The sequence below is a fragment of the Lynx rufus genome, unplaced genomic scaffold, assembly GCF_022079265.1.
Source record: "Lynx rufus isolate CCGP_SWC_20201006 ecotype Redwood Valley unplaced genomic scaffold, mLynRuf1.p SCAF_26, whole genome shotgun sequence".
Taxonomy (NCBI): Eukaryota; Metazoa; Chordata; class Mammalia; order Carnivora; family Felidae; genus Lynx; species Lynx rufus.
The window spans coordinates 1,241,733-1,254,699 of record NW_025814841.1 but is presented as its reverse complement, the minus strand read 5'-3'; the positions used below and the strand labels follow the sequence as shown (position 1 = coordinate 1,254,699).

General features: G+C 34.6%; 1 protein-coding gene across 7 annotated transcripts in view; it reads left to right on the top strand.

The window, feature by feature from the left end:
• The window catches only part of OXR1 (oxidation resistance 1), a 367,305-nt gene that overhangs the window by 312,350 nt on the left and 41,988 nt on the right, over positions 1 to 12,967 (top strand). For all 7 annotated transcript variants that reach the window (XM_047089007.1, XM_047089009.1, XM_047089014.1 and 4 more), the window contains 2 exons: positions 5,110 to 5,262; positions 10,634 to 10,818. In XM_047089007.1, coding sequence (XP_046944963.1) covers positions 5,110 to 5,262; positions 10,634 to 10,818 — 338 coding nt within the window. The remainder of the gene's footprint in view (positions 1 to 5,109; positions 5,263 to 10,633; positions 10,819 to 12,967) is intronic.

Here is a 12,967-nt window from a genome sequence, read left to right as displayed (position 1 = left end):
TATATAAGTTATATTTTACAAATGAATTTTAAAGGACCAAATGGTATTTAATAATTTTGATTAAAATCTCTCTGAAAGGAATTATATTTTTGTGCCTTTTTTTGTAAATTCATACTAATCATGACTTCCCATTTTCATGATGGCTTAAAGATTATGGTTATATATAAAAGGCTATTCGTATATTAAATGCCTAAATTCCTGTGGGAGATTTTTTGGTGTTGCCTTGCCTGCTTTAGGAGACATCCTTTTTTTCTCTGCCCAGTTTGCACTCAAAGTTTAAGATACCAAATGACCTATGAGTAAGAAAATACAAATTATTAATGTTAATTTGCCTACAAATTATTAGACATTGGTTTCTAACCTCTGTTGTTAAACTAGTTGCACTTCTTTCTTGGAATACCTTGCCCAGGGACTGTGTGTGTGTGTGTGTGAGAGAGAGAGAGAAGTGGGGTCATTTTCAAATATGTATTTGTTGGATATCTTATTTATATAAATATGACAGCACTGTACTTTAGAATGCAGTCACATGAAAGGAATATATTCTATTTTTCACTGTTGATGAATGTGGAAGTCAGGTTCTAATGAGTAGGTATTGCTGGACTAAATGATCTAAGAATATGTTTTTGAACATAGCCATGCTATTTTCCCATAAGACTTACAAAGAGCTGTACTCACAAGGAGTGCAGCAACAAAGGAGATGTAGCGTTAGGTTAATTTACCTTCTTTTTCAAAGCCTAAAGCGAAATTGTGGAAACAACTGTAGCATTGTGCCTGACAAAAAGTCTATGGGGTCCTTTTCTGTCCCTCATCCTTAACCTGAATCTTCCTACCAACTGACTTTCTTGAAAGGCACAAGATCAGAAAGAAGAGAATGCTGAAACTCAAGGGAGCAACAAGGCCAGGCCTTCTCCTGTGTGAAATGCTCTCTTCCTCACTTTTGCCATGCTAGTGAAATAGAGGGAGAGAATAAAAAGGCATATGAATGACCTTTTAATCTGTAGTGACTCAACTGCTGTCAAAGATGCCCAGAAAGGATCCTCTAATATAACTGGTCATAATGAATAAGTTCTTTCTCTCTAGGATGGATCCAGGAAGGAGTTAAGAAACATTGAGTTCTTGAAGTTTTCCCTATTGATTATAGGCAATAGTTAGAAATAATTATTTTGAACGGCAATTTCATAAACTGTATTTTTTTACCTAGAAGTATGTTAATTACTTGACTCCCAAGATAATATTCCTATGTAACTTTCTATATATTTCAAGTATTTATAGCTCTGTATTATAATCATTGGATTTATGTCTGCCATTCTAAGTCCCTTAGAAGCAAGGATCTTACGTTTTATTAGATACAACTCATTTAGTATTATTGTCACATGTTTTTCCCAGAAATTGTCAGAGTTTATATTTCTAATAATCACCTGTAGCTTTCTGAATGTTCAGCTGTTTAGTGGCTTATGAATGAAGCTAAAATGATAGGTTCCTGGCTTTGTTAGTATAAAGGATCTCAGTGGGTTTTTTAAATAATTATCACATAAAAATATTATCTTTGAGAATTTCCAGGGTCAAACAATTTTCTCACATTTTTTTTTTCTTCACATATTGGTGAAGAAACATGGAAAGAGGTGGAACCAATGTTAAGTGTAAATAAAAAAATAAATAGCTAAAATTTACCGTGTGTCAGTAAGTATTGTCATTTATTCCCAACCTCAACTTGGCCTGGCTGGTTTTTTTGTTGTTGTTTTTTTTTTTCTTCTGGACCGATTCTGCATCCTTTTCTATCCTCTTTCGGGCTTTAGACTATATCAGCAGGCTCCCTAGACCTGCTCTTCGTAGTTTTGGTTTTTCGAGAACATTGGCAGAAGATAAGACGAAAGGAGTGAGAAAGGGGCATATTTATTCTCCTAGCTCCCTCCCTACAAGGTCACTTCAGAGTGGCTGCATTCTCCAACCTCTCATCTCATCAGACAACCCTTTCCACAGATCCCTCTGTAGGTATCTGTTTCTCCTCTTAACCTTTTTAGGCCTATGGATGATAAGGAAGCCTCTGTTGTTCATATACGCTGCATAATAATACTTTTGTAAATAGTTCCATTTTTAAACTCTCTAAATTAACTCAAGTTGATATGCCCCCAGCTTCTTCTGGTACCTGACCAATAACAGTGTTTATTTTACATATAAGGAAACTGAGGGAGAGATGTTAAGTAATTTGTGTCTAAGGTCCTTCGGTTAGCTAGTAGCTGAGTTAGGATTCCAAACCCAGTAGTCTGATCCAGAGCTCATATTCTTTATTACCACTTTATAGCTGGAATATCAAAATATGTAATATTTAATCATATTGTACAAAAAAAGATGACCATAAGTCAACCTTTTCGGTTCACTTGGTCTAGCAATGCTTTGCTTTTTGCACATTTGAATATTTGGGGCAATGATTGAGGCTCAGTAGATAGCTGTTTATACTCTGTACTTTTAAGGACCTTTCTATCCCTAGTGGCTAAAACAGAATTGCACAAAGAAACTTCACAAAGCCCTGATGAGCTTCCAACTCACTGCATTAAGAATCAGAATCTGTAAATACCAGTCAAAACCAGCTGCATAGAGATACTGATCATTTGGGTAATGTACATGTATGTAAGTTATTATGAGATCTAATTACAATTCCTCTGAATGTTGCTTTTTTTTTAAAAAAAGAAATGTACTCTTATGTGCTATACTTTGAACATTTACTAAGCCAATCTATATATTCTTTTTAATAGGATTGCATTGACAAATCGGGATTGCTATAGATACAGAATTTGAGAATTTGAGGGAACCTAACAGATCATGTTCAATGAGATGTATCTTCATATAAGGAAAGCATTTGACAGCGTTTCTTGATTATAGTTTTTGTGAATGATATGGTTACATAGTAGGTAATGTTGTCAGCTGGATTTGGCAGTCACTGAACAACCATAAATTTGTTGATAGTTTTGTGCCAGCCTGCAAGGGGCTTTCCAGTGGCTCTGGAATTGGCTTTTTTCCCCTGGTGCACATGTATCAGTTGTTCAGAAGAATATTTGAAAGGGAAGGTGTATAGTGTTGCAGTTAAGCTTACTAGTTCATGTGTTGACAAGTTGGGTTTACATATTAGCTTCATCTTACTTATTGGGAAAGTTACTGAACTTGGTTAACCGTAAGTTTCCTTTAAAATTAAGGTAATAGGGGCGCCTGGGTGGCGCAGTTGGTTAAGCGTCCGACTTCAGCCAGGTCACGATCTCGCGGTCCGGGAGTTCGAGCCCCGCGTCAGGCTCTGGGCTGATGGCTCAGAGCCTGGAGCCTGTTTCCGATTCTGTGTCTGCCTCTCTCTCTGCCCCTCCCCCGTTCATGCTCTGTCTCTCTCTGTCCCAAAAATAAATAAACGTTGAAAAAAAATTTTTTTTAAATAAATAAATAAATAAAATTAAGGTAATAGTATATACCCATATCAATGATTTGAAGATTAAATGGCTCATATAGCCATTAAATGTAACAAATAATCATAAATATCCAATATTATTACTAATATCCCTTTCTCAATGAGTGTAAATTTGATTAGTTTGTATCACAAAATAAAAAGATTGAGAACTTTGTCAGTGGATATTAATGATTGAATAGTGTTATGCAGCTGTTAAAATCTAATTCTATTTTAGGTTTTCAAAAATGTAATCATAACATATTAAATATAGTTATTTTGCAGCATTCTGTACTGATCTTCCTTCAAAAAATGTATGTCGAGTATCTGTCCAAATGGTAGAGATTTCACCCCAGCATATTAGGAGAGAGATATGAAATTCAAAAAGGGAATCTAAAATTTTATCCTCATATAGACTTAAGGAGTTAAATCCATTTATTGAAGCCGAAAAAGTAATGTTAAAATTTGAGAGTGCTTTTCAAGTATTTCAGAGTCTTTGAGATTGAAGAGGAGGCTATTTTTTCAAAAGGCCAAGTCAAACCTATTGGGTATTAGTTACGAAGTGCCCAAACTTCTGAAGAACCTTGCTGCTATGAAAACTGTTCTACAAGACACTGTGCGTTAATTCAGGAAGTGTAAAGTGCCTCTGGAGGTATTTAAAACAAAGAATAAAGAACATTTGTCTAGCCTTCCTACATTGTACACAGTGTTGAACTTTGGGAGGAACCATGAGTTCTAAGGAGTCTCTGAACTTGGATATAGACAATTTTAACTGAAATATATTTTTTAAATTAAGACTATAAGTAGCAAACTGTAGGGTAGCACTGTGCATGCCTGTGTCCCCAATACAATTCACAGATATTTTCAAATCACTTTAGTGTTATAGATATTGGAAATATTGTTTATAGCCATCTAGTTCAAAATTATCAGCGTCGACACTAGGTTTTATTATTTCATGTTTAATAAGGAAGCATTTATGTATCAATTATGTATACATAACTATTATGTTAAAAATATATATCCAGTCTTAAAAATGTTTTGATAATTGTGTTTCAATATAATTGTTTTTCTTTGTAGTCCTATATTTTAAGCATTGAAAAAAACATTCTGAAAAGAAAGCCCTTAGGTAGGCTTCACTATGAGAATGGTCCGTGGCACTAAAAGAGTTAAGAATCTGTGATCTAATTACTTAATATTATTTTATAATACTAATACCTTGTAGAATGGCATTGATAAACTCTTTGTAGCTTAAGATTTTAAAAGGCTCTTCCAGTGAATGGTTTTGGCTGAGTTCCTATGTATCACAGACAAGCACTCCCATTTTTTCTCTGCTCCCAACACCTGAGGGATATATTAAATGGTCTCAGGAACAACTGAATGTGTGCATGCGTGCGTGCGTGCGTGGTATGACGGTACAAGAGATGTAGTTTTCCTACATTTTCCAGATGATTCATAAATATATAACCCATTAAGAAATCATTGAAAATGTAAGTTTAAGCTGTGAGAAACCTTTATTGAATGTGAAAACAGTGCTGTTCTTTCCTGTATATTTTTTTTAAATGAGAATATTTTGAGCTAACCTCCAAAATGTGATGAGAATTAGGGAAAGCTATTCATTTGGCTTTAATAATGTGCTAACTTGTACTTAGTTCTCTGAAGTGTCTTTATTTATTTTTTTAAAGAATCCTGATGTAGTCCACCCAAAAGAAGCAACTCCCTTATCTACTCTTACTGGTATTCGACCTGCACGAGTTGTATCTTCAACTTCTGAGGAGGAAGAAGCATTTACTGAGAAATTTCTTAAAATTAATTGCAAATATATTACCAGTGGCAAGGTAAGAATTTTTAATCATGCTTTATTACTGAAATATCACGATTTGACATTTACATTTTAAATTATTGACATCAACTGCTTGAATATTTTAAAAAGATACTGATGGAAATACTTTGTATGGACTTTGCTTATAACTAACTTAGAATCTGGTGGTCTTTTGCGGTTGTTAAAGGCAATGGGATATAAATTTACTATAATAAATTACCCCTAATTTGCTATTGATAGAATATTTCAAAAAGCTGATATAAAATGACCATTTCTGGGCACTGTTTGGAGTGATAACTCTTGCAAACTTGGTATAGCACACAAAAAGAAGATAACTACTGTTTATTCAATACTTACTGTATGCCAGAAAGTATATGAGATGTTTTAGTTATTTCCTCAACTCAAAATAATCCTATGAAATGGGTGGTTCTATTCATTCTTCACAGGAAAAAAACAAACAAACAAACTTTCAGGAAAGGTTAAAGTCCAAGGTAAGGTTTCTCTGTCATGGCCTGAATTCAAACCCAGTGTGAATGTTTCATCTGCCACACCTTGCTGCTTTTGTATGCAAAGAACTTCTAGTGTGCAGAGGGAGTATAGTAAAATAACAGAATTGGAGAATAAACTCCAGATATTACTTAGAAAGTAACTATAGTATGTTATTAACTTTAGAAGCCACACATGGTTTTCTTTTTCTCTCAGAACTTTAAAGATGTTTCTTTCAGACCTCCTGTTTTCTGTCTTGCACTATTTCTGAAGAGAACTCTAACACAATTTTTATATTTGGTGTTGTGTACAACATAGATAATTTTCTTTGGTTGCATTTAAAATAGTCTCTTCAAGGGCGCCTGGGTGGCTCAGTCTGTTAAGCATCCGACTTTGGTTCAGGTCATGATCTCACTGTTGGTGAGTTCAAGCCCCACCTCAGGCTCTGTGCTGACAGATTGGAGCTCAGAGCCTGGAGCCTGCTTCGGATTCTGTGTCTCCCTCTCTCTCTGCCCTCCCCCACTCGCACTCTGTCTCTCTCTCAAAAATAAATAAACATTAAAAAATCTTTTAAATAAAATAGTCTCTTCATCACTGATTTTGAGCAATTGGTTTATGGTGTGCCTTGGCGTATTTTTCTATTTGTTTTGCTGAGGATTCATTCAGCTTCTTGAATCTGTGCATTTATAGTTTCCATCAGATTTGGAAAATTTGGGACCATATTCAATTTTTTTTTCTCCATCCGCTCCTCTTCTTTGGGAATTCCAATTATGCATATTTTAGGCTGTTTGATGTTATGTCTCATAGCTCACTGATATTCTGTTCTTTTTTCTTTTTCTCTATTTTTTGAACAGTTTTAATTGCTATACCTTTAAGTTCACTTAATGTTTTTTCTGCCATGTCTAGTTTGCTTTTAATTCTTTTGAGCATATTTTTCATCTCTGTAAGTTCAAACTGGCTCTCATATCTTCCTTCTCCATAACTACCATGCACAATCTACCTTATTTATTCTTGAATATATGGAATATAGTTATAATAGTTATTTTAATGTCTTTCTGTGACTTGTTTTCTCTCTCACTTCTGGATTTGTTTCTGTTAATTGACTTTTCTCATTGTGATGAGTCACTTTTTTCTTTTTGTTTACATGCCTAGTAATTTTTAACTGGATATCAGATATAAATTTTATCTTCTTGGGTCCCAGATATTTTTATATTTCTCTACCTATTTTTGTGCTGTTTTCTGTGACTCAGTTGTCTTTTGGAAACAGCTTGATCATATCATGACTTGTTTTAAGTTTTGTTGGGCAGAACCAAAGCAACTATAGCTAGTTTTACCCTTTACTGAGACAATTCCCTTCTGAGTTTTCTGGGGCCCTGTAAATTACATGTTTTTTTGCTGTGGTTATTAAGAACACAAACTGTACCTTTCTCTGTTGTCTCTGTGGATTGTTTCCTCTGCTTCTTTTGAGTGTTGCTTCTTTTCTCATCCTGGGATAGTTGCCATATACATAGGTAGCATTCAGTGCTCAGCTAGAAACTTGAAAGAAGACCTTCTGTGGACCTTCAAAGCATTCTCAATGGGAAGGGCTCATCTCTCCTTTCCTTTCTCTGCCTCTGGCCTGGAAACTCTCCAGTCAGTATGCTGCGGCATTTGTAGAGTTCATCCTTATTTGTTTTCCCTTATTCACATGGCACTCCCCAGCATTCTAGTAGCTGCACATAGTCCTTTCATGTAGTGTGTGTGTGTGTATGGTTTTAGTAGTTTTAGGCAGAATTAGTTCTTGACTAGAAGCAGAATTTCAGCTGTAAGTATTTGAATAACATTTTTATTCAAGTATCAAAGCAAAGATTAAGTCATTGTCAGAGTTAGGAACAACCTGTAGCCTGGTGTTCTTGGAACCTAATCACTTGCTGGAGGCTGGCTCTTCCTATAGGTTTACTGTAGTAAAGGTTATTTATGTAAAAATTGTGGAAATTTATCAACAATAATTATAGTAGTTAAATTAGAGTGGACTTAAGACTGAAAAAAAAGACGGGTACAAGCATTTAGTCTGCTGGGATGGTTTCCCACATCATAGTTTTTTATCTTCTAGTATATACAGAAATATTATAGTGTAAGTGGTAACTTTTACAGACAGACTTTATTTTCTCCATGGAAGATTAGTCTGGTAATTGCACATAAAGGATTGACAGTTGTTAATACTAAAGAGAAATCTGTGATTAAAATTTCTGAAGGTCATGTGGATTAAGAAGATATTTTAATTTGAAGCCTCTGACTGTAACATGTTCTTGCTCCTGATAATATATCCAGATTTATGAAACAGTATTAAAAAGAATGAAGGGGGAATGCTTAACTATGAGTTTATGATTTCAAACTTGATCTTGGGTTAGATGAATTTCAGTAAGATTTCAAACTTGGTCTTGGGTTAGATGAGTTTGAATATAATTTCAAACTTGGTCTTGGGTTAGATGAATTTGAGCAGTTACTTTCTCAAAAGGTTTTTGTGAATTTTATGTTGAAGTAGTGTTTCTCGTGGCCAACTCTTGATTTGGGGGAGTAACATCTGACACAATACCTCAGAGTCCCACCTAGAGTCAGAGGAAGAGAAGCTTGAAGAATATGTTAGCACATCCTTCAATAGCAGCAAATAAGGGTGAATTCCTGGGAATTCACATTACCAGGTTGATCAGTCTAGTGTTAAGAGGCAGGGCTTTAAGCCTCTTCTAATCCAAGAAGTAGACGCATAGTTTTTGAGAGGCTTTACACAATTTCTGTAGTTATACTACTAAGAGTAGCAGTATTCTAGAATTAATAGGTATACTGAATTAAAGCATAATCATTAATACTGGGCCTTTTCTGTCACATACCTAATAATCATTGTCTTTGCAAAAAAAAAAAAAAGTGAAAGATAGTGTGTAATGTTATGCCAGTGAACCTGATATTATGCCATTATTTAAAACTAATGCTTACTTGAAATTTATGAAATCAAGGATGACCTGATGTTTTTCCAAAAACTTGGTGTTTGCTTTCCTTAATTCTTACTGATCTTGATTTTATTTCTCAAATAACAAGTTTATACAGGGCAAGATAGAGTAAGGAAGATAGAAGATCGGAAATCTTTAAGATTTTTGCATTGTATATACTCTTTATTATCTATTGCGTAGGTTATCTGTGGCAATGTAAATGTCCCTACAACATACTTTACCATTACTCTTTGACTTCTGTTGGCGTATGATCCAGGAATATAGACTGATATATATGAATCTATTTAAAATACCGTTCAAGGGGCGCCTGGGTGGCGCAGTCGGTTAAGCGTCCGACTTCAGCCAGGTCACGATCTCGCGGTCCGTGAGTTCGAGCCCCGCGTCGGGCTCTGGGCTGATGGCTCAGAGCCTGGAGCCTGTTTCCGATTCTGTGTCTCCCTCTCTCTGCCCCTCCCCCGTTCATGCTCTGTCTCTCTCTGTCCCAAAAATAAATAAACGTTGAAAAAAAAAATTTAAAAAAAAAAATAAAATACCGTTCAAAATATGATTAGGCCATGGATTATATAAAGTTACTCCCTACTTAGGTGGTCCCTGGTCTGAACTAAAACAAATGCTGTTTAGAGTTTTAGATCGATTCTTTTTTTGCCACCAAAACCCACCAAAATGCCTGCAAACACATATGCTTCTTTCCAATATTGCATGTAGCTACTACAAATAATAAGTATGTTTTATTATCTTGAACCATCCGCAATAACTTTTTTCCACTTACAGTTGGGTGACCATTTTAGGTAGAGTTTTCTGCTTTTAGTCTTTTACTTGATCATTTTTAATGGTAGTGTCTGTCATAACTTAAGTTTTATGTTTTTAAAGTTAAGCCAGGTAAAAGGTAAAAAGGTAAGCCAGAGCTGAATATGGACTTTGAAGGATGATATGATACCAATCAAGCGGGATTTGAGTTTTTCTTCTCCTTAATAGCTTCAGAAGAAAAGACAAGACAACTTTGAAGTAACTACTTAGTTTATTTTTAGAATTCTGTCTGGCTTTACACTTTTATACTTACGGAATATGGTAATAGATAGGAGTTAAAATGGGATTAAGGAATATTTAGCACATTTGGAGTGACTGTAGTTTATACTCGAATGTGGAAGGATTTTAGTAAAAAGCACAGACTGCCTGGATTTTTAATCTTGATTCCTCTGCTTTTCAGTTAGCCATGTTATTTATTACTTAGGATAAGTTGTCTAGCCTCTCAACAACCTTAATTTTCCCATCAGTATAATCATCTCATAGCTATGATTGTGAAGATCAAATAGACAATGATTTATATAAAGCGTGATACATACAGGGCTTTCGATAAGTATTAGCTAATATTAGTGGGATCGGCTTCCTATGGATTTTAATTTGCTCATTTTTAAATTGAGAGGTTGGACTCTTCGTATTTATATTGCTATTTATTAAATGTATTTGAAATTTCATAGTTTTTCGTGATTAAATTAAAATGATTACTATGCCTATTCTTACAGATGAAGAAACTGAAACTTTGCATGCCCCAAGTCAAATAGCTAGGCAGTAACAGAGGCAAGTTGAAACAGAGACTTTTTTTAAAGAATATTTTAAAGAGATTATGCTATTTTTCCCTTGTATTGTATTGAATCATCAACACATAATTTATTAAACCTGCATTGTGTATATGAAACTATATTTGGTACCTCTAGTGAGGGAACAACACAGGAAGCAGAATGTAAATTAGTGTAAAACGTATAAAATGTTTTCATGAGAGTGTCATAGTGCTTGGATGTACTACTTTTATATATAACAGAAGGCCTAACTTCAGAAGAAAATTAGTAAAAACAGCTAGACTACTTTGTGAAAATTTAAACTTTGAAGATTAAATGATATTGTCTTTTTTCATCTTAGGGCACAGTCAGTGGTGTGCTGCTGGTTACACCAAATAATATAATGTTTGATCCACATAAAACTGACCCTTTGGTTCAAGAGAATGGCTGTGAGGAATATGGCATCATGTGTCCAATGGAAGAGGTGATGTCAGCTGCAATGTACAAAGAAATTTTGGATAGCAAAATAAAGGAATCTTTACCCATGTAAGATTGGTATTTATTCTCTTTTGTGATTTTATTACATCTAGATAGTTGGCCCTTGTCGAATACTCTTTAGTATTTTTTTTATTATAACTGCTTTTCATTTTGTCAATAATGAAAAAGTATATGTAGTATTAAAAAGATTGTTCTTAACACATCTTAAACAATTAGGGATTGTTTTAGGTTTATATTTGTATATTTTGTCAGAGAACTGGATGTTTAAAGTAACCTATAAACCTCATTTAATTTAGTGTTTACCAGCTCTTTTTATAAAGACACAGAATTTTAAATTATTTCTGTGACTAATATGAGGTAATACAAGTGAACTAGTGTAGCTTTCAGATTTTTCTTACAAGAGCCTGAAGAGTCCAGTGTGGGATATGGGGGAGATCACATGAGCATCATTCTTCCTCAGTTAATCTTGAAAGAGTTAACCTTGGAATATACTGGTCAAGGGATTTGTAGGATTCAAATAACATAGGTATAAGACTGCAACTCAGCACAGCCTTTGAAAGTGACGTGCTTGACCACAGGAATGACCAGAGAGAAAAAGGAGGAATAAGAAATAAAAGGGGAAGAAGACAGTATACCAAAAAAGGAAGGAGAAGAGGAAAGGAAGAAAATTGATATGTAACAAAAGAGCACCCTCTATTCTTCCATACATACTTTGTCAACCATTTAAAAATGGCTTCACTTTAACTGAGCCAAAGATATATGTTCCTTTATTAGCCCACAGGGATGTGGATCATTGTTCTAAAATTAACTCGTGTGGTACAGAACTGCTTAGCTAGGAAAGGAGCAAATTATTTTTGTTTCTGAGGCAGAGTACATGAGTTGTTAGGATACCTGTGGTAGAATAAAATCCCTTATTCAAGAAGTGTCCATTATACTTTCCATACAATAGATAGTATTTTGGCTTGGTAAACTCCTCTGTAGAGGTGCAGATAATTCCTAGAATATCCTCTACTTTAGTTATTTTTGTAGATCATCATCCAAAGTCACTTTGAGCAAGTAAGTATTGTTGAAGTGGGTGGAGGGATGAGACAAAGATAAAGGAGTAAAGGATTCGGTTAAAAGAAAAACAAGATTATATATGAATGCGTATATTGTCAGTCACGGTTGAGATTTTTATTATGATTCTTTGGGATTCTCTTATGCTGAATGATCTGTAAGTATTCCACCAGGATGATGTAGAGCTCCTCTTTTTTGCAGATCGCTATTTTATAATTTAGAATGTCACCTGGAAAGACCATACATTTGGTCCAAACATTTAAAAAATTCCTCCAAAAAGAAGTGTCTTTTCAGTTCTTGCCTTATAAATTAATTAAAAACATTATTTGGCAGCAGATCAGATAAATAAAGCAAGTAGTTTTGCAGAGTAATGTCATGTGTAGCAAAACTGACTTATAAGATTTGATTGATTTTCTTCCATCTTCTGCTTGGGAAGTTGATTTAAAAGGTATTGTTCTGGAACCGTGTTAAGCAGAAGCAGCATCATTGACAGAAATAAATATTTAGTCTTTTAGCATATTAACTGTGAAGGTTTTACAGCCTTTATTCAAACATAGATTCTCTTACATTTATTAATTTTGTCTCTTACCTAAGGGTCTTAGTAAGCATCCGACTTCACCTCAGGTCATGATCTCACAGTTTGTGGGTTCGAGCCCCGCGTCGGGCTCTGTGCTGACAGCTCAGAGCCTGGAGCCTGTTTCAAATTCTGTGTCTTGTTCTCTCTCTCTACCCCTCCCCTGTTCATGCTCTGCCTCTGTCTTAAAAAATAAATGAACATTTAAAAAAATTTTTTTTAAAGTAAATGTTCATATACAGTTTCTCAAAATTTTGCCTTTTGCCAAGTTCCAAGACCCTATATATGCAATTTGAATGGATCACCAGTAGATGACACTATTACATTTTTAATAGCACAAATCACATGCTTTTGTCTCCTAAGGTGAATCAGATATAAGGGAGGGAGAGAGATATATGAATTGTAATTCAACTAACACCTTTTTAAAAAATACATTTTACCTATTCTAGTTACAAAAATTGCGCATACTTCTATGAAATTTGAAAAATATCAAAAAAGACTCAAAGTATTATCCAGCTTCACCATCCAGAGACAGCCAGTTATTTTTGTTTCAGCTTACATTCCTGG